Below are 23,163 nucleotides of genomic sequence, written 5' to 3' on the forward strand. Positions count from 1 at the left end.
AGCAGTTAGAAAATGGATGGATGGATAACTTCTACCTAGCTTATCACCTAAACAACTTTTGTGTGCTTAGCTACAAATATTCAGTATCGGTTAATTTTGATTTGGAAAACAGTATTGCTTTCGGTAGGTTCTATGTTTTATTTTCCTTTTGAAGTTTAATTTTGGAGTCACAGTCACATTTTATTAACTTTCTAGTACCCAAGGTAACTGACCGCTTGCATTCAATCACTAGGTTATTTCAGATTTGCTCATACTGTAGATCTGTTGTTCCAGGGCACAAAACCTGTCTGCAGCCTTGTGACCGAAAGGGGAGTAATTTGAATTTTTAAATTTGCCTAAACTGGATTGTTCAAATCCAAAGCAGAATTTATCCAGGACACAGGGATAGCACACCCATTCTTTTAAAAAATGCCCTTGGATCTTTAAAGTCTAAGTAGTCAGGCCCTACGCCTCTTCTGAAGGACTCTCTTCCAATACAACACAGTCTCCCCAGTTATGATACTGGGACATTGGTTTGGCAATTCGAGTGCAGAGGAAGGAAAGAGTAGTAGAAATGCACACTTTGATTTACGGGGTATGTGAGTCATTGGAAAAACGTTTATGAATAAAATATCCACTGTAATAGTTTCCTATGAAATTGATATAACACTTTTGCACAGCCAGTGGCTTATATTTCATGTATAGTGTTCAATTCTTGATATGAGATTTAAAGATGTGTCCATAGGTTTATTGTACAGAGTTACATCAATGTGTAAGACATGTACAGTATATTATGTAAAATCATATACATGTATATATAGAATAGAGAATGTTGCCAATTCATTGTTTTGAAAAAGTTCAACACAGCATATGATACTATTACTGTACAAATATACTTCTTGTTATGAGCTGAATTAATCTCATAGTATAATTATTTTATAATAACATAAAAGGCTTATGAAATACCAGCACAATCTGTTATTTTGAAAGATCCTGCATTTATTTACAAGGCAACATCAAAATTAGCATACACTTTTCCGTCCTGAGCTTTACTACCAATTACCCTCATCCAAAATGTATGGCTGTGATTGAAACAACCGCACTATTGATCTGATAAACGCGTTGCCCTTGTAGTGAAGAAAAGGTTGTATTTTTTCCGGCCTCCATGTAGCCTAGACGTTATTTTTTAATGCAGTTCAAACAACAACCGAACTAAGAACAAAAATAGCATTGGCGATTATAGAAGCTGCTAATCATTAAAATGTTTTACATAACCATAACAAGACAGAGATGCAGTATAATCTGTCAGAAACATCTGAATGAATCCTCCAACCCAGTATCCTCCTGTTTCACTGCATCGTCCGGTGTACTCTTAAACGTGAGTCGGATGACATATTGACCTCCTATTAATGTCCTTAGGAGTTTGTCCTTCGAACATCACCAGATGCTTAAAGACTTCAGCTTAAGTGAGATTTATTAAGTGTGCCTCTCTGAATTCCGACGTTGCATCTGGTGCCTGCTTAGGTGAGCTCACTGCCCGCCACGCTGCAGACAGCAGATCCCTAAGAGGTGAGCTGCAGCCCCGACTTCCAACTCTCCGTACTGCAAGCGGAGGCGGGGCTGCGTTGGCTCTGCGTTAAATACTGAGCCCCGTTGATCAAGGCATCCCAGTTTGAGAGCACCAGCTAGCTCACCTTCTGCAACATCGGCTGCAACCCCGCGCAATGGCCAACGCTTACCTGCAAGGAGTTGAAATCTCCGCAACACAGTTCCTGGATATCTTTCGCCATTATGACAACGATGGTAATTATATCCGTTTTTCACGGATTAGATACGGTTCAGTGCAGAACTTTGCTATGGGAGCACCACTGTAATTACATTTAGATGTTCGCATAAATCTTTATTCGCTTGAGGAAATCTCTTCCTCGGTGAGAGTTGTCACTGTAATTTAGGCTTCGGTACATTAACAGGTAACTTTGTGTTTGGGCTGAAAGAACGAGAATAAAAACTTTTCTGTTTAGTGCATGTTTAGTTTACCCTCTTTAAACTAATCGAACGATTAATTCTTATGTTTTAACGTTACTAGTATAGACCTTTTTTACAAAGGTCTTAGTATAGAAAGTATTTTAGAAAATGCGCGCTGTTACAGTACAGTAACTGTTATTCAAGTCAAACTTTTTAAGGACAATGACAATATAATTTCTTACCTTTAATACAGTTAAATGTATTAACTGCAATCAATCGGGTAATTTATTGATTTGTTAAACTGCAAATTTATTGTTACAGGTAATGGATATATTGAAGGAAAGGAGTTGCAGAACTTTATCAAAGAGCTCCAGCAAGCTCGAAAACAAGCAGGACTAGTGAGTACAAATTAAGATTTTGTCAATGTCTATAATGTTTCCGGCGTTTAGCTCTAAATATGAAATTGACTGGCACTGAAGAGTATGTTGCATTAGATCGCTAATCAATTAAACTGAATATTCGGTCGTTAATTTCAGTACTGCGTTTAAGGTTCGGCTAATTGCACGATGAAGCTTAATTCTTGGTATCAAAGGGGAACTGAATATAGGTTTTGATTTTTACAGTATAAGATATTTTTTAGCTTTTAAAGATATATAGTTGAATCTGGAGGTGATCAGAAAACAAGTGGTTTTGTTCGACAAATACAGTACATATAACTTTTTTGTTGGACTGTTTTGACTCAGTTGCCTTCAAAATCAGATCCTTACCCTTAACTGATAAACGATTTATCTTGTGTTTTGAAGCAGACTCGATGTCAGGTCTGGATTCTCATTTGCTGTCATTTTGCCACAGTCACAATAATCGTTTGAAAATAGAGATACGGCGGTTTATGGGATGCCTTTAATCGAAGAGTACATGTGCCCATCTGTTAAAAAATAATATGAATTTGCTTTTTTAAATGCCCAGTGTTGCCGTTGGCACAAGTAATATCAAAATGTGTTTCTCCCAATTACAAAAACAATATGGTGTCATCAATGAGTTATACATAACACAAGAATTCTTAATTTATACAGTATATTGATAGACACTCTAGCGAGATCTTCCTGAATGTACCTTAGGAATTACTTTTGTTTTATTGTATATTTCTCTTGGATTATCTGTAGAATGCTCCCAATGAGATAATGAATACTGCAGTAAGGGTGACATCATTTCCATAAAGAAAACAAGCTGTACGGTAAACGTACTGGTGAAAACAGTGTTTAAAATTGCTGTGTTTTTTCAAAGGGGTGTTATGAAGAGCGAAACATAACTAGTCAGTCTACCTGTTCATGCGTTTCAAACGTCTGAAAGGTTCCGTTTTACCCCAAAGTTAGTTTTATGTGCTGTAAGAAACGCTCTACAGTACGTGCAGGACCGTATTTCCTTTAGCACTCGGGAGTAAAGTGGAAAGCATACCAGATCATTTCTTAGATAAACAGGAACAGATGACCAGTAGGGACCAGTCATACCCAGTTTACGGTATGTAGGATGTTTTCTTAGTAAATGGAAACTGTTCCTGGGAGGTGGGGAAAAAAGTTTGCGTGGATAACTGGATTTTGTCTTTGCTTTTTTATATTTTCTTACATTGAACCGCCGCGCTTTGATAATTTAATCTCTTGATTAAGAATGATATTTAGCTTGCTTCATAAAGACGATCAAACGGCTGTTCGTAGCAGGAGCCTAACCGAGCCGAGAGTCATTAAAATACGGGTGAGCTTAGGCAAACCCATTACGGTGCTGCGCTTCTTCCAAGACACCGTTAAAGGTTTCTGCTTTATTCGTATCCGTCCATTCACATTTAATTAATCCGTTGGCACTGTGAACAAGATAAATGAATTGTGCGACCTCTTAGCATATTGCAATATTGCCTGATATGTAGTGGTACGGTGCATCAGAAATGCTACGCATCTAGATTTAATGACAGCGTTGCGTTGTAAAATATATTACAAATGCTTTGGAAGACCGCAATTAATTTGAATTAGTCTTCGTTGGGGTTGTTGTTTACTTGGTAAACAAATTCCACATTCTAACTTCAGTCAGTTACCAGTAAACAATACAGATACTGGATAGGATACAGTATGTTTGTAGAATAAGCAGATTTGATTAAATACGTGCAAATGTGTGCATTTGAGGAAATGCAAAATACATTAGTGGTCCGTGAAAAAATTTTTTTAAATGTGACCGTTTTGATCATTTTTGGACAACTGACGCAAGTCCTAATTATCATTTCTTCCCACCAATACACTTTCTGTATTGTATCAAAGTACTGTGATGGACAGTTCACAATGGAATTGTGAGATCCTTATGATTTGAGTATCTTTAAGTAGATTTCTGTAAGAATTACAATAGATAGATAACTTTATTGATCCTGTGAGGGGAATTGCAGTGCAACAGCACAGTGTAACGAAATGATACAATAATACAACAACAGAATACAATCAGTACAGTCAGTGAGAAGTGCACTAAAAAGAGTTGCTCACAGTCCAAAACAGTCCAGTCCAGAATATACATTGAACAACCAGAACACAATACAATACACAAAAAGTTGTATTGCACATTATAAATATAAATATATTGCACAAGTCCCTGGCATATATTGCACAAAAAACAGTTGTAAGTGGGAAAAGCCAGATGTAAGCAGAGTTTACTGTTTAGTCCAAAAACAGGTCAATGTCAATGTTGCCCCTGCCCAGACACAGTGGATGAGTTGTACAGTCTTATGGCTGAAGGCAAGAATGACCTCCTGTAGCGCTCCCGGTCACACCGTGGTTGGATCAGCCTATTGCCGAACATGCTCTTCATTCTCACAAGCATGTCATAGAGGGGATGGGAGATGTTGTCCATGATGGCCTCTAGTTTGGACACCATTCTCCTCTCAGCCACTACCTCCAGGGGGTCCAGGCCAGACCCAATGACTGAGCTTGCTCTTCTGATGAGATTGTTCAGCTTATTAACATCCCCTGCTCTAATCCCAGAGCCCCAGCATACCACCGCATAGAAAATGGCGCTCGCCACAACCAACTGATAGAACATATGTAGCATCTTACTACACACATTGAAGGACCTGAGCCTCCTCAAGAAGTAAAGTCGGCTCTGACCCATCTTGTAGATGGCCTCGATGTTCTTAGACCATTCCAGTCTATCGTCGATGTGCACTCCCAGGTACTTGCATGCGTCCACTATCTCCACGCCTCTCCCATGGATGTAGACGGAGTGGGTTGGACCCTTTTTCTCCTGAAATCTACCACCAGTTCCTTCGTCTTTGTTAGATTCAATTGCAGGTGGTTCTCCCCACACCACTCCACAAAGCTGCTGACCAGTCCTCTGTACTCTTCCTCCTGCCCACCCTTAATACATCCCACAATTGCAGAGTCGTCTGAGAACTTCTGCAGGTGGCACGACTTTGAGTTGTATTTAAAGAGGGACAGAGAAAGAACTGTCCCGAGGAGCCCCTGTGTTACTCACTACTTGTTCAGAGAGACAGTTCTGAAGTCTCACAAACTGGTCTGCCTGATCCATGAGATCACGGAGGCACCCACTTGCATCTCCTCCAGCTTCCTCCCTAGCAGTAAGGGCTGGATAGTATTGAAGTTTTATTGAAAAACAAGTTTTATTGCATTGAACAATACATCCATCGCCATCTTTGAACTCTTGTCAAATGACATGATTTCTAGGCTTACAATCCATCAGTTTAGTCAAATTCTGGTAATTCATGATGATCAATATTCCACATAACTTTTGCTAGTGATCAGAATTTTCAACCAAAAAAGTGTTTTGTACTATTCTTGAATGGGATACATGGTTAACGTAATACGGTGTTTTACTAGTGGAATGTTGTGTGCAACAAAAATAAATAAGAAATTCTTAAACTCACATCACATTTCAAAGTTATTTCCTCTTTAATTTCAGCACTTACTGACATTTTTTCATGTGGCTTTTTTGACATTGGCATATACAGTACTGTAGATTCCACTGATCTGACGTGTACAGAAATCTGGATCCAATGGATATGGGTTCCTTTAACATCTGCCTGATCCTGGATTGCACTGGAGAGACTGTTGTTGCCCTTCATTACATTTTTCAAACATGCTCAGTTGGGGTTATGCTCACTTCTCTTTTTGTGCTTCGTGGTTTGATGAAACAGTACGTGCTTCTTGCTTGCTGTGACCAGACCACAGGTTTTCACCTGGGATATGGAAGATTTCAGCTCAGTCCCTGTTAACAAAGAGATCTCCATTCTGCACCACACAGGGATTCAGGTCTGTCACATGACCAATGTTCCTCGGTGTCTATCATGTTACGCAGCATGATGCAGAAGGAAAGATTCAGCTTCTGGGTTTGAATTGATGACTCACTGTGAAAGATCCGCTTTTCTGGTAGCATGCCACGGGGATCTCTACCATGAAAATACTCGACTCTGTCATGGATGTGACAAGGACCAGTCTTTATATGCTCTTTTAGAGCAACAGAAAAAAACCAAAACAGATTCTGAGCTCTTCTTCCCAGCTCTAACTAGACTTCTCTTTATGAATAAAGATGGGCTCCTAGGTTGGTTGCTTCCTTATCCCCTTGGTACAGTTTGCAATTTGGAAGCTTCAACTTCCTGGTTTTAAATGTTTTCCACCTGTTGGTCAGGTGACCAATAATGGCTGGTCATTCTCTATTGCATTCTGGGAAACTTGCTTCCAGATGTCTGAAACTACCGCCCTCATACACCCACTAATCAGCTTAAAGAGAATATCAAGTCCCAATGAAATGAATTGGCATCAATTAATATTTCACTAACTCACCATATTATTTGTTTCTTGATGTGCTGGAGTACCAGGGGTACATGGATTCCAGTTCATGTAAACCTCTAATGAAGCCACCCATCAGCTATTTAGAAATTTGAACACCTGTTACAATTTGGAAGCTAATACTGCCTACAAAAGGTCATGAGATGATATTTCAATGTTATCTTTTCTGAAGGAGCTATAACTTTCCCATCTCCCAAACATTATGTATGTATTTGATAAATGAGATGGAGCTGTGTGGGATCCACACACCAAATAGACCTCAAAATTATGGATAAGCAATACCGTAATGAAATAACTGATTCAACAGCCACCCTATTTTCAGGCATGGTCTTGTTCATGTCCTTAGTATTTAATTCATATTTAATTTGTCCTTCAGCCACTATGCTTCTATTAAAGCAGTGAAACCAAGAATTGGACGCAATATCTTCCACAAAACTAAGCAATTTTAAAATCTAACATTGTCAGTATAAATTTCAGCACATGACAAAATAGCACAGATTTGCCTTTCAGAATCCCCATGGCACAGTCTGTTTTTTTCTTGTGGTGATCTTTTAGACCCATACTTGTCAGGCCATTCAAGTGATAATTACACAATGCTACTGTGCAAATTTGATAAGAGCTAAGGGTACATTGAAAAGATAAGATCACTTTATTGGCCATATACAATTTTATGTATTAGGAATTTGTCTTTTAGCATACCCCAACTTGCTCTCCATGAGACACACAGACAGGGAGAGAAGCTTGGGGGCTAAAGATCTGTACTTGTGGCTAGAAGGTTGCCGGTTCGTATCTTGCGGCCAGCAGAGGAATCCTACTCCATTGGGCCCTTGAGCAAGGCCCTTAATCCCAACTGCTCCAGGGGCACCGTATAAATGGCTGACCCTGCGCTCTGACACAGAGCCACTGCAACACGAAATGTGGGACAGAACAGCTAGGAGAAAATATATTTTTATTTTGTTCAATGCTTAGTTTTGGATTAGACATTGTGCTTTCATGTTAAAGACTCAAGGTGCTTTGGACAAGAATTTGCACTTTTGCACTAACAATGATGGAACTCATCTCAAGATGGTTCTAGTAATTATCTAAATTATGAGAATCTACAGAAAGAAGAGAAAAACTGCAGTCTATAAGATATCTCCCATCAACATATTTTGTTTTTTCTTTAGTTTGTGCTGTAACTCATCTTTTTCAGGTAAGCATCAGGTGTGAAAAACTGTACTGACATGTATATTTCATTGAGAAATTGATGCAAAACAGTTAAATGTTTTGTGTCAGGTGTTGCCAATGGCTTATTTCTTCACCAGCAAGTAGGATAGCACAGTGAAGGAGCAAAAGACTCAGTGTAAATAAAAATGAATATGGGCAGTGCTATATATTTGTTTAGTGTTGTATATACTCCTCAGCTGTTTCTGAAGATCAAAACAGAGTGATGGAACAGTGTCAATCTGTTCTGCTTCTTGTATAGCTGGTTATACTAATGCTCTTTTAACCTGGGGAAGACTATGCATAAAAAATAAATCCACTACAGTCATTAATTAGACTCTAATAGGATCAAGGTACTGTAAACCATCAAACCTTTTTATTTACATGTTGAATGTGCTACCAAGGGTGACAATCTCCAATGTCAAGAAAACTTTTGTGAGCCCCAGCGATAAATATGGAAATTTCATAGTTTTATCAGGAAAGCCTTCTTGAATCTAAGCCAATTTTACATAAATATCCAAAAGGGTTTATAACTAAGAAATCTCTTTGAAACAAAATGATGTACAGTATGAATTAAACAAACAATGAGTAATTAAGGTACAGGGCTTGTGAAAAAGTAACTGAACCCCTAATTTCACTAGCTCTATTAATGAAAGAATTAGTAACAGGTGTTTAAATAATTAGGTAGTTCTTGGGGACTGAGTCCCAATCTATAAAGATCTGAGGAGTTTGGTCTTCTCTATACAGGTGTGTGGAAGTCTCTTGATTAGTCCAGTAAAAGTGTGAATTCACTCAGCAGCCATATCACCCTGCAACTCACAACTTGCAACCCACTGAAGCTAAGCAGGGTGTGAGCCTGGTCAGTACCTAGATGGGAGACCTCCTGGGAAAAACGAAGGTTGCTGCTGGAAGAGGTGTTAGGGGGCCAGCAGGGGGTGCTCACCCTGCAGTCTGTGTGGGTCCTAATGTCCCAGTATAGTGAGGGGGACACTATACTGTAAACAGGCGCCGTCCTTCGGATGAGACATAAAACTGAGGTCCTGACTCTCTGTGGTCATTAAAAATTCCAGGGTGCTTCTCGAAAAGAGTAGGGGTGTAACCCTGGCATCCTGGCCAAATTTCACATTGGCCCTTACTCCTAATACTCCTTACTCCTAATAATCCCCTAATCCTCCTAATAATCCCCGTCTATGAACCGGCTTCATTATTCTGTTCTCCTCCCCACTGACAGCTGAGGTGTGGTGAGTGTTCTGGCGCACTATGGCTGCCGTCGCATCATCCAGGAGGATGCTGTACATTGGTGGTGGTGGAGGGGAGTCCCGATTACATCTAAAGTGCTTTGAGTGCAGGAGTGTAGTGTCCAGAAAAGCACTATATAAACATAAGCAATTATTATCAGAAAGAATTCTGAGGATCTCAGAAAAGAGATATTGATGATTATCAGTCCAGAAAGGGCTACACGTATAAGTATTCTCTAAGTATTCAGTGCTCCACCAATCCACTATCAGAGTCTACAAATGGTGAAAGTTCTAGACCACAGTCACTCTGTTCAGGAGTGCTCATCTTACCAAAATCCATCCAAGAACATACCAGAAAATCGTTACGAAAATTACAAAGAGCCCCTGAGTAATAGCTAAAGGAACTGCAGGCCGCTTTCACTTTGGCTAAAATGACTGTTTATGATTCAGCTCTCAGAAAATTACTGAACATTTTCCAAACAGCACATAGCTGAAGAACAAGACTTCTGGAACAATGATCTCGGGACAGATGAGTCAAACTTAAAATTCTCCGACCTCAATGAGAAACGTTTTGTGTAGTAAAAACCAAACAAACTGCCTTCAGACAGCGCTTCCTCATCCCAACCATCAAGCGTGGTGGTGGGAATCCCATGCTTCGGGGCTGTTTGCCAATATTGACAGAACCTTGAATTCTGCATTGTACCAGGAGATTCAAGACCAACCATGTCAGGCCAACCATCTCTGACCTGAAACTGAACCGAAAGTTAGTCGTGCAACAAGACAATGATCCTAAACATATAAGCAGATGCTGCAGGAGAAGAGATTCTGTGTTTTACAATGGCCCAGTCAAAGGCAGGACCTAAACCCCGTTGAAATATTTTATTCAGGAAGTGAAGCGAGCTGTCCATGCGAGGCAGCCCTCAGGTGTCAACGAGCTGGAAGAGTTCTGTAAGGAGGAATGGGTCAAAATTCTTCTAAACCGATGTGAGATATTACAGGTAGCATTTAGCTGGAGTCATTGCAGCTTAAGGGTGCAGCCACCATTTACTGAATCTAAAGATTAACATTCTTTGTCACACCTGGATATTGAATATTGCATAATTTGAGGATGCAATAAATACAGTACATGTTGAAAGTATATCATGTTTTGTTTCAACAGGTAAAATGTATCCATTATTAGGACTTAGTCTAAGATCTAATAGCATTTTATGTTTCAAATATATGGAGTATGTAGGGAAAAAAAGGGTTTGGAGACTTTTCCTGGCACAGTAGAGCAGGAGGTGCTCCAGGACGCACAAGACCTTGTCCAGCTTCCACAACATCTAATTTTTTTTTTTATTTGTCCAGGCGTGCTGGCAAGGACACGTCAATGTCTATGTGGTTGTGGGGTGTCTATGCCCATGAAAGTCAGGGCAGATGCTCAGTCAGGGCAGATGCTCATGTGAACTAGAGTATTCAATGTCAGTGCTGAGCTCTTGTCTTCCCAGGCCCAGAGAACCTGAAACATTCCTGCTAAATCTCAAATTCCTATAAGTCTCAAATGTCAGTGATAACAGGTCTTAGCCAGTGTATTACAAACATAAAAGCCATTTAAAAGAACCTTGAAACAGTGTATTATGTTGAAAAAAGTAATTTTGTAGAATGTCAATATAATGATGACTAAATTTTTAATTCCATGAAAATGTAGTTAAGCAAAGCCTCAAAAATCAAATGACGTTGTTAGATTTAGTTATGTGTCCCTTATGTGGCCAAAAGCTGAAAGTTTCACAATGTTTCTCACTCTTATGTAGCTTGTCTAAGCCTCATTAATAAGGAGTATCATTTGTAGTAGTGGCAGTGGGAAAGGATTGGAGAAAATGATGTATGTATAATTATATTGTGGTATTATACCGGGCTTTCTAAAGTGCTAATGACTGAAAGCAAGGAGAGAAGAAAACTTTTGACAGTTGTATATACATAAAAACAGTGGAACATTCTTCATGAACTGGAATTTTTTGAGAGAAAAATTATGTCAGACTATTTCAGCTAATAAAATAATTCATTACTTTCCTAAACTATAACACTAGTGTTTACATGAAGAGGTTAAGATAATTTTTTCTGTCTCATTTTCTGTAGGATCATGATATATGATTGCAATTAATTAGTGTTTATTCAATGATTTAATAGTTTATATTAACTTTTTAGCTTTGATTTGTATGGTTGGCATGCTATCCTTTTCACCATTGTCATTAAGAGATTAATAATGTATTTGCTTTATGGTGTTTAGCAGGGGGTGAAAGAAATTCCAATTAATTGTACACATTACCTGTTTAATAATCAGAATTCTATTAATTCTAATTCATGATAAATTGATTAAACTGACAAACACAGTACATCACTGAGGACAAATCGAAAATTCAAGAAGGTGTAAATGAAAAAAATCAAGTTATTCCTTGAAGGCAAAATGCTTTCAACTACAGAGAATTTTTTTATTAGGACTGGTTTTGTTGACTGATAAATACAATGTGTTGTTTGTGGCTTTGCAGCAGACTCCGGTAAGATAAATCCTAATCATAAATCTTAAAGTCTCCTAAATTATGAAATTCAGATTTATAAAAACACTCTTGCACAAATAGGGGTCAACAACCCACACAAGTTGGAACCTGAATCTGACATCTTACAAACAATTTTCAGGGTCTGCTAGAAGTAATGTCATTTTTCTTATCGATGTTTTCAGGAATTAACAGAGCAAATGAAGGCTTTTGTGGAAGAGTATGAACAGAATGCTGGTGGTAAGATAGGCATTGTAGAGGTAAGAACTTTTTAGGCATTTTACTCTAGAACACAACTGGAGTATACAACACAGCTCTCAAAACAACAACCATTAGATTTTATATTATCCAGTTCTCTGACTGTGAAATATAATTTTAAAGATTTGCTATCAAATGTTTCAGATACAGTATATAGACAGGTGCAATACGATTCAATAAATTTCCTTCTCTTAATTGATTTAAGAATTATTTTTGGGTTTACCAGACCTGTTCAGTTACTGCAGATACAAAGCGCATTTCAATTATAATATTTTACATTGTCTTTAATTACCATGGATCATCTGTTGTGAAAAATGTTGGTTTTGAGAACAGTGATTTTCTATTGACTATCATTGTGTCTGTAGCTTTATTTATAAAGTAATTACAAAATCTCATAAACTGCTTCTTAAGTGTTATTAAACACCACTTCATTCTAATGTATAGAAATATCACAATTCTAAGCTGCAGCAAAACATGAAATAAAACGTGACTTAATAAAAAATAGAAACAGTGGTCTGCTTTGAAAGCTGTTTTAGAGCTGCAATGAGCCGTCTGCTCAGACCGATAGAGATTGAGGTAAGTTATTGCTGCTGTCATTTAGGTCTGTCAGAGTGGAGAGTGTAATATACCTTCTGAATGTCTTAATGTCATTGAGTATATTTACAGTGTGTCTGTAAACATGCATCCTGTAGTTCTAAATCATTTTGGTTGTTGTTGTCTAATAAATTGTCCCAGATTTACCTTTCAATTCAAGCTTGTATTTGTCAATATAGGGACCCTGCCAGAATGGGGGAAAATTACATATTTTAAAATCACGGTACCTGGCTGATGAACGTATGGGACTGCATGTTAAGTACGGAAAACAAAGAATAGGCATACTTGGGTCTTAAAAACAGCATTACTTAGGTATGGTACACCCTCTAACAAATCATCTGGCTTGTTGTACAAAGAAAACTAATATCAGACGCAGGCAGAACCTTATTAACCTCAGTTTGTCTTCCCAAACATGGTTTTGGAAAGTTTACAGTGCATATCCATGCTGCCTTGGTAAATCAGAGAAAATCGTTATTTTGTGCTGGCAAAAAACAGATGACTGAGATAAAATAAAACAAAATCCTTCAACACAGAAAATTAAATTGTTTTGAATATTGAATATTTTGAATCTTGGGATGTACGGCAGACAGAGTAAATACTGAGAGTGTGATTTGTTTTCCGATAGCTGCTTGCTTTGTTCATACTGGCGGTTGTGAAGGACAGGATGTGCGATGGACTGAAGCATAAACTAAGTGCTTTAGAGACACTGAAGAACATTGCAGGAAGTGTGCAGCACGGCAGGTGTTAGTGATTTTATTTTCAGAGTAAGGCCATTGCATTTTTATAGCTCTGCCTTCCCTGAGGCAGTGTGCATGCCTTCTTACTGTAAGAGGCTTGCACAGCATCTAGTGTGTATTTATTCAAGTTTATTTTAAGATGCTCTGAAAATTGCTAGAGGCTGAAACTAACATGTATGTGCAGTGAGGATTCATAAAAGAAATTGGAAATAATGATTTTGGGACAGCTCACTAATGGCTTACAGTGATGTGTGTAGGGAAAAGTCAGCACTTTGCTTGTGCACTTAAATGCATTTTGGATTCAGCAATCCAAAGATTATTCTTCCATTTCCCTAAGACAACTACAGTCCAACAGGTCTGGCATAATTGGCACCCGCAGTAGTAATTATTAGCTGTATTCTTTTTGTTTCCCATCATTGTTAGACCTGAAAAATGTGTCACAATATGCTATCATTGTATATTACTTGTAAAAACGAAGAGTAAAAACCAAATGGTGATACAGTGGCAGGAATCTGTGCTTGTTCCTTTACAGATTTCACACTAACACAGCCATCTGCTTTACACTGCTTAAAGTCTAGTTGTGTCACAAAACTCTGGAGTCTCTTAAATGTTCTCAGTGCTATCCTTGTGGTTTTTAGATATATCTCAAGTGTAAAGTGATTCTAGGCATTATGCAAATACTCTCACAGTTACTGAAAGGCATAGTCCAGGCTTTTAAAGAATACTTAAGATAAACTTTGCTAAAACCATAAAACCTTACACATTACAACTACTTGTGTGTCATTTGCACATTTAAAGTACTTCACCTGGTTGACATACAGTAGGTTGTTTCTGTGGCAGAAGTTTAAAATGCTTTAAATATTTAAATTTAACTTCACATTTTTGTTGTCAAGTGTTAAAAGTTACATGATGTAGTGTACAGCAGCACACAAAGCATGTTTTGAGACATTTTTCTTTTTTATTTTGTGTCAGCTCTTGGCTTTGAGTTAATTTAAGAAAAGGAACTTTTTGCACTGGTGAGGCTCTTATTCTTCTTTGTTTTATCTTTTATTTCTCCTTACAGCTTGTTCAGATATTACCCACTGAAGAAAATTTCCTGTTATTTTTTCGGCAACAGCTGAAATCCTGTGCAGAATTTATGCAGGTATGTATTTACTCACAGAATTTAATATAACTGTATATAATATATAGAATTCTTTGTAATTCTAAGACAAGCAGTCTTAGTAGAAACAACAAGACAAAAGTTTCCGGTGGTCTTTAAAAACTATAAAAATACAGAATTCATATTCTTGATTTCTAATATAATACTATAGCAACACTAAATCCATTTCTATAAATAGAAATATGAGAAATAAAATGTCTATATAAAGTTTGCATATAACTTACATTTTTGATTAACGTCACAATATACCACTTCACAGTAGACTAGTAAAGGGGAAATTGCTAGTAACTCTATAATAAAAGCGATTTTAGTTCCAGTAGTACTACAGGTTACTCTTTGGCTGGTATTATTTACATGGTAATCTCCTTTCACAAATTAGAGATATCCATCAATGCCATTTATTTAGTTTGCCAGCTATTGTGAATATTAGGTCAGTAAAGGTTAGTGAAACATTGTGATTTTATATGTATGAAGGTGTGGCTTAACTATGCGTGCTGTAGCATCAGTAAGGAACTGTAATACAACCAAGAGGTGAGGACCAGGTCTAACGTAGGCCAACAGAGGGTAACTGTGACAGAGGGATCCCCGTCACCGTCCACAGACAGTACACAACACACGTTATCCTACTTAAATTACACACGTTCATACATCCATTTTCCTGTTGGCTAACTCGCGAGAGTACACAATCGGGGCTCGGCTAGGAGTTTCCCATTTTATACACGCACAAACATAACCGCATTTTACTTCGTAATCAGTTCCTGTTATTCGTACAAAATCAGACAGACTCTCAAGGATAACGTTATGTTTTCTGTTTATTTGTACTTAGCTGTATGAGAGAGCGTTCTGTCCGTCTGTTTGTCTTCCTTTTTTCCGTGTTGTGGTCACTGGGCGTCCTGGGCAGCTACACTTCCGGGTACGGTGGCCTCATGGGTCCAAGCCCGAGCCCGCTTCTCAGCTTGACTTCGTAGCGTCAACGCTGGGTGGTGCATGCGCACATCTTCCGGTATAGGAAGTACCATTTTGTACAGATGCAGTTAAATTGAGTAAAATGTTTTGGTCATGATTCTTTGTTTTATTTGTACATTCTGTATAGTCATGTTGTTGAAAGATTAAGAATGGATTGTTATGCGGGGGGTATGCTAAGTTTAATGATATGATAATGAGATGATAAGTTTAATGTTAAAGGGAGAATGGTACGGTCCGAGGGTGCAGGGCGATACTGTGTTTGCAACTAGGCAGGACACTACAGCCAAACACGGTCCATCAATGATCGCTGGAAGCCAGAAATCATGCCCCCTTGTCTAGCCATGTGTGTCCAGTGGTAGAAGGAGGCGGCTTGATAGCATTGTGCTACACTGATCAAGTCATGGGACCTCACTTGCCGCTCTTCCTGTGGGAAGTGAAGAAATGCCAGTAGGGCAACACACGTCCTCCCTTTGCATGTGTAAAAAAACAGTTTCTTCCAGAAATAAGACTGTAGCGGGAATATCGTGGATGGCCTATTTACCAGATTTGATACATATTTAACATTTGTGGTATGATTCGAGATGACATGTAGCACCTAGGGCTCGGTGTTCAGTCAAGCACATGCTTATATTCCGGCTTTATGAGAAAAGTGGGACAGAAACCCACAGAACAGCCCCTGCAAACTGGTGCAAAGCTGACTTTGCAGATCCACAGCTTGTACAGCTTCCAACAGTTTCATCCTAGACAGTAATTCAAATACCAATACATCAGCCTTGAATGTTAAGGTCCATTTAATGGCTTTTGCCTTTCAATCCAGTATCTTGAAAAGTCACCCTGCTGATAGAAAATATAAATCAGCATTAATGTCATGGCGTTCGATAAAATGTCATGGCACTTGGTCTCATTTTGTTTTTGGCATTATCACAATTTATTTTTAGTTACAAGTTTCTTCCCTTGTTCGGTGCATATACTGCAAATTGGTAGCTCTGCAATCTACAGGTATGCACTTAATTCAAAATTAAATAAACAAGATTGATTACATATTGGAAGCATGATGCATTAACATCCGAGTTACTGTCCTGCACCGGCTGTTTAAAATTACAAGAGCTTTCTGTTACAAGGTCAGTAAAAAAAATATTACAACAAGCTGGACTGCAGCGTACATTTGGGCATGAATCAGTTGCGGCAGCACTTTTTGAGGTACAGTATCCCAAAAAACATGACTGAAATCTAAGGAGGCTGCAGTGATTATTAATTGTCACCTGGGCAGCGAGCCTTTACACAGGTGTTTTGAAACGGGATAATTATTGAGCAAATGCAGGCTAAACATCAAGGCGGGATGTTTTAATTTCAGTGTAGTCCCGATGTGGCCTTTAAGTAGCAATTGTAAACTTCATTCCTTGTTGATCCACCCCAGGATGACGATCTCACCAAGATCTAGTATTCTATCTGGAGTAATCCCTATCCTGCAAATGCACTGACTTACAGTAATATCATTATCTAACAAGAACTCTTCTTCTTGGCTGTTTGTTCACCTCCTCTGATCTGTTTCAGTATTTCCTTGGTACCAACAGTAATCCTTTTCTCTCACTGTTTGTTTGTGCCATTGCCACTATACGCCTCAATCTGATAATGGTGTTCCATAATCTTTTTTGTCCTCTGACCCATTTGTTTCTTTTACATATCTTGTTATTTCATGCATTTTGTTTTGGATTCTTGGTTGCTTCTGACCTTTGGAATTCAGGGTACAGTTTTACAGTTTTACAGTTTAAAACAAGGATTACATTGATTGAAGAACTTGCTTTTAGAATATACAGACATTTTCCTCTGTGGAATCATATCTAATCTTCCAAATGATTCTTGCTCTTATCTTTGTTTAAAACATCTCTTTTTATTACTGAAATGCATTGGCCCAGAATATTAAGAATTCATGACATACCTTAATACAAATTCATATTTTCTTGGGGGAGGGGTATATTTGTTATGATAGCCATTTCATTTCTTTAAATTAATTTTCAGACCTTCTTTTTTGTTGGCTTCATGTAGTTCTTGGACTTGTAGTTGTAACTGTTCTGGGTTTGGTGTAAACAGAATTACATCAACACTCAACCTTCAATTATGAGGATTCCGACATTCCAATAAATTCCTTTTGGTTTCCAATCCAGTGTCCAGCTAATCTGGAGTTATGACTGCTGCTTGGTGGAGTTCTCCTTTAGTTCGGATTCTCTTTCTGTCTTTCTGTGTGGCATTATGGAAAATAATGTGTTCTTGTAAATCGCCAACTTCCACAACCTAGTCCTTTCAGTATTACAGGGCACCCTAAATCAGCAGTCTTGTAACGGGTAGGAATATTTTAAATTATTAATCAATTAAGCTTTATGCTTTAGGAGAGCTTTTTTCATAGGGGTTGAGGGGTCTTCATATTTTTTCTCCAAATGATCATCAATGACTTAACATAACAAATTACCTGTTCAACTGGCCTGTTCCAGGTCTTTAGAAATAGATAACTTAATGGTTACCTTTAGGAATAGGACTGGAGACATGTGCTGTAAATCCTTGATTTAGTTCTTGTAGGGCTTTTTATCTCCTTGGTTTTCTTGTGAATATTGAATCGAATGCTTTCTCATAATCAATGAGTCCTATGCACAGCAATGTTTCATCCTCATTCAAAACCTTAATTGCTTTTCCTGCTACCTACAGAATGTCCACAACGTAATACACTTCTGAATCCTGTTTATTCTGTAAACTAGAAGAAATCCAATTTCCACTGTAGCCAATATTATAGTTTGTGAACGCTAGTGCAAACATCTTGTAGATTATTGCCAGGAAGTTAATTCCTATGGAATTTCTGAGTTCTCCTTGTATTTTGTGCAGAAACTGTAATGTGAAGTGGTCATTTGTGTCTCATAGGCCTGGAGAAAGTATGATGCTGATCACAGTGGCTACATCGAAGCAGATGAACTTAAGGTAAGCATCGTCATTTGTTTAAACATTTCTAAGCTTTTTAAGTACTCTTAATTAAAACAGAAACGGTTATATTTTCGTACTTTTGCTGCATTTTTATACTTTCTTTTAAATATTCTAAAGTTAAAGAGGAAAACAGAAATAATTAAACTCTAAATGCCATTCGCCATGAGCACGGAAGACATCAAAATCCCAGGCAGGCTTATGAAAACCAGGGTCAGTGCAAAGTGAGCAGACCAGCCACTCAGTGCCCAGGCTTTAATGATGAATGTGCTTGAGCGCACAGAGTACAGTTTAATTATGGCTCAATTTATTTAGCGTCAAGTTCCAGAATTCATAAGTAAGGTCTGTAACAACTTTTATGAGCTTGTAATTAATAAAATGGTAGTATAAAAAAGCAAAAACTTTTCTGTTCCAGGTCAGGTGTTCGATATTCACAGTGTAATAAAGGCAATTTATCACAGAGACTTCTGACAGCAGTGTTTGAGCTGTTGACTGAAAACAGTTTGTAATAGGAAACAAGAAAAAGTTCCAAAAAGCATTTGGTTCAGCTATTTTTTGATTGGACAATTGACCTGGCTTTAAAGTGTTTCAATAACACTTACAACCAACAAAATAAATGACTGTTTTTGTACTTGAAATAACTTACAGAGATTGTGGACTAATTCCCTTATTGTCCAGAACTTCTGTGATATTCGCAAACTGCTAGGATTTCATTAAACAAAAACTGCTAAAAAGTACATTTTTTGAAAGTTGTAATAACTCCTCTTTTGAGAATTGTTATATTAACACAGTGCAATTATACACATTTAAAGCATGAGCAGTGATTTAATTTTATAAATCATGGCTGGTGAATCATTTGTGTGCTGTTCTGTATTACTGCAGTGACACAATCACACATGGCGGTTTGAATGAGATTCAAAGGTATAATGCTGTGGTCTCTGGCCATAGCACCTTTATTGCAGATTGATTATTGCATGAAATGAAATTCAAAACATTAATCTCTTTTGTAATGAAGGGAATTTTGTATGAAAGCTTTCAGATCGTCTGTGAACCTTAAAAGTGACATCAATATCTGTTTCCCGGGTTACAGAATTTTTTGCGAGATCTACTTCTGAAAGCAAAGAAAACCTATGATGACAAAAAATTAGACGAGTATACGCAAACTACGGTAAGAACCCCCGCTAGCTGCCTGTTCGTGCAAATCAAGCTTAATGCTCTACAAAGACAGGCAAGAGCTTCACTAAAAACCTTAAATGATTCAAATGAAATCAATTATGAATAATCAATAGGTGTTCAACTCGCTCAAGTTTCTCTGTCACACAACACATGATTTTTAATGAAGCCTGGTGATTTTGAATAGAGGTGATTCAGTTCAGCTCATCACTGTCATTGCGTTGTATACTCCTGTTGGCCCATAGCCAGAACTGGTTGAATTGAGGACAGCACCCCTCCCTTCTTCTTGAAAAAGGCCATTTACAATAGTAGGTAGTCACACTCAGCCTTCTTGCCTTTTGGAGATGGATGTAAACCTAAGCACCTGGTAAATTCAGAAACACAGAGACAACAGACAGCTGCCACACTGCACCACAGTGTTAGTTACTGAACCCAGGGCTTTAGAACTGTGAAGCAGCCCTGCTAACCAGCATGCCATATTATTCTGGTGTCAGTGGATAGAGACTAATGGGCCCTGCAATGCTTCCTTTAAGCTAGTGTAAGATCACAGTGTGTAAGATGTCTACTGTCTGCATCACCATATTTCCCATGCTGGTACTATTTACTTAGCTTTGTTGTGTTATTTGTTTTTATTGATATCATTTTAATTATTGATAGAGTTTGTATTGATGTAATTGATATAATATTATTTTTTATTTCAGCTAAAAATATTTGATTCCAACAATGATGGGAAGCTGTGCTTGGCAGAAATGGCAAGGTTTGTCTGTTGTTGATTGATCTTTATGCTAGCTGTGTATATAAATAAATGCTTTGATTACACAAAGCACACTAGTAAGGAACGTCTTATTCCTTACAAAGTAAATTCAGTTTTTATTCTTTTAACAGGCTATTACCAGACCAAGAAAACTTTTTACTCAAGTTTCAGGTAGGTCTGTTTTAAATTCATTTGTAAAAAGGAAGCACATGTTTTTTCAAAGCCATGTATTCCTTATTCTCTTAACATTTAACTCTGTTTCGTATTTTTCTTTTCAGGGGGTAAAAATGCCAAGAAAAGAGTTCAACAAAATTTTTGAACTGTACGACCAGGTAAATTTTACATTCACACTATCGTAGTATGCGCCGTCATAAACACTAATGTCCTTTAACGGAAGTGACTTTAAAGGTCACATTGTGAGTGAAAATGATTAAACCTAAAATTGCAGTGTTCATTTTTAGCTGGAGTAATATTTTTCCTACTTTGAGAATTTTGTTAAGGTGAAAATGTAGACCCTTTACACAGCAGGTACAATATTGTTGTACATGACTATCCAGTGACGACTTGTGGCTCATATCTACAACATTCTGTGCTGTACATTAGTCCTGTATTTTCACTTCTGAAGTACAGTACGAGCCTCGTGTGCAGGAGAGATGCAGTTTATCTAACCCTCATGTTCCTGTTTTCCAAAATTATTCCAAGCTCTTTGCTTCAACACCTTCTAGCCTGTTGTCTTGTCCCTGAATGGGGATGAGTCCTTTATGCCAGATGACAGTACCTCTTGTGCCTATTGATTGGCAGCTTCGGGTTGCAGTCAGTCAGACATTTGGGGCCTTGTTGATAACAGAATACCCAGGAACATAATTGGCTGAGGAAATGGCAACCATGTTCATGAAATGAGCTTTGAAGCATATAGTGACAGGCTGTTGCTTGCAATTTACCGATGCCTGCTTTTGAAACTGTGTGGTATTTACGTATTAATAAGTGACATTTAGATTAGATTTTGTTTTTGAGTTCAGGGTTTTACAGGCTGCTTTAAAGGGCGAACCAGTCATTAGGCTCATTTGGGATATTTCGCCCAGGAATGCAAATCCAAACACTTGATGGCATATGGCATACAAATACTTGGGGAGTGTTTTCCCTCCTCAGTTTAGGCCTGTGTTTATTGAGCAGAGTTTATTTTCATGAACCTAAAGGCTAATCAAAAGTTACAAGAGGTCAGTCCAGGAGGTGGGGTACAGTTCACTGTAGACATACTGGAAACCTGAGGTAAAACAGAGAGCATAATTTTATACAATATCTTGAGATACAGCATGTCATATGCAATCTGTTAAAACTCAAATCCTTTGTCTAAGGAATTGAGTGTTTCAGAATTATTTAATATATATATATATTCATTTTTATTTAAATTAGGTATGAAAGTGATATACAATAGTGTTGTTCAATTATTCAGATATCATTTGTACTTTGATACTTTCAGGATGGAAATGGATACATGGATGAGAATGAGCTGGATGCCTTATTAAAAGACCTGTGTGAAAAAAATCAAAAGGTAATGTCTTATGACATGAGCTGACATAAACTGATACAGTAAATCAAACTACTTAAATCAGTTTTCAATCTAAAATCCCCATTTCCATTGATGTATGATGAAACATGCCACATGACTTAAACCCATTTTTCTTGTTTTCCCAGGTGTTAGACATCAAAAACATTGCAACATATAAAAAAACTATTATGGCCTTATCAGATGGAGGGAAGCTGTACAGAACTGAGTTAGCACTAGTCCTCTGTGCTGATGAGAACTAAGATGCTCTACTGGCAATTCTCAACTCACTAGTGATGTGTTTAAAGATAGCTCTTAATTCCAAGGGTGTACTGTAGGATGTTTTTTTATCTGTACATTTTACTGATAGCGCATAGATACATAATTGGGATGTGTAGCACATAATTTTCAATCTGTCGTTTCTATACTGTTTGTAATGTACAGCTTTTGTAATTATGAAATTAATACAATAATAAAGGATATATGCTTTGACTCTATATTATATATTCTGTGATACAGTATATACCTTTGCTTCCTTACCAGTTTATTAAGAGATGTGTGCAGAGCTGTACAGAGATGTATTGCTGAATACTGTGTAAGTTGTATTACATTAACACCAGTTACAGATTCTGCCTGATAATATTATAATTATGAAATAGCCAAAGCAATAAATTATTACTAAATGATACTTGGGGGTGTATTGTTTAATTAGATGGAGAAATAACATATTATGTAAACTGACGTTATTTAGCTGAATTTACTTTTGCAGTGCATGTTTGTTGCTAAAGGCTAGCCTTTTATCAAGGCATTAATTAAGAATTTAAATGCCCATTTCTCTGCATAGCTCAATAATTTATTAGCCCTGACATGTCAGCAATGACTCACCTGTTCTCTGAAGAAATATCAATCTATTTGCACTGTAAGGAATGGCGTGCTGCACTATGCTTTATACCAGACTCACTGTGTAACCCTGTAATTAAATACTGATCAAATACTACCTAACAAAAGTGGTTGTGTGTTGTGGTGTGATTGATTTAAAAAGCGTAAAATAAACTCTTACATTACTTTTACCTCTGTGTAATCTTTGACTGGACATGGTTCCAGAATTACCAGTTACAGATTTCATTTGTTACACATTTTCATTTACAAGAAAAAGTACAATGTTTTATTGACTATAGAGTTGTGAGGTTCACTTACCTTTTAAGCCCATACATTTCCCTTATAAAGGGGTATTCATCAGTTTTTTTCAACCCAC

The 23,163-nt window shown here is 37.6% G+C and overlaps 1 protein-coding gene across 1 annotated transcript; it reads left to right on the top strand.

The window, feature by feature from the left end:
• Window positions 1-1,639: 1,639 nt before the first annotated feature.
• calb1 (calbindin 1) lies at window positions 1,640-22,915 on the top strand. The gene is made up of 11 exons (XM_088929024.1): window positions 1,640-1,782; window positions 2,266-2,342; window positions 11,937-12,011; window positions 14,404-14,484; window positions 18,379-18,435; window positions 19,526-19,603; window positions 20,310-20,365; window positions 20,494-20,533; window positions 20,641-20,694; window positions 21,843-21,914; window positions 22,058-22,915. The coding sequence occupies exons 1-11, from the start codon at window positions 1,704-1,706 to the stop codon at window positions 22,169-22,171; spliced, it is 783 nt and encodes a 260-aa protein (XP_088785150.1). The 5' UTR covers window positions 1,640-1,703; the 3' UTR covers window positions 22,172-22,915.
• The last annotated feature ends 248 nt before the right edge of the window (window positions 22,916-23,163 follow it).

Source organism: Atractosteus spatula, chromosome 12 (genome assembly GCF_055471065.1).
Source record: "Atractosteus spatula isolate fAtrSpa1 chromosome 12, fAtrSpa1.hap1, whole genome shotgun sequence".
In the NCBI taxonomy this organism is placed as follows: domain Eukaryota; kingdom Metazoa; phylum Chordata; class Actinopteri; order Semionotiformes; family Lepisosteidae; genus Atractosteus; species Atractosteus spatula.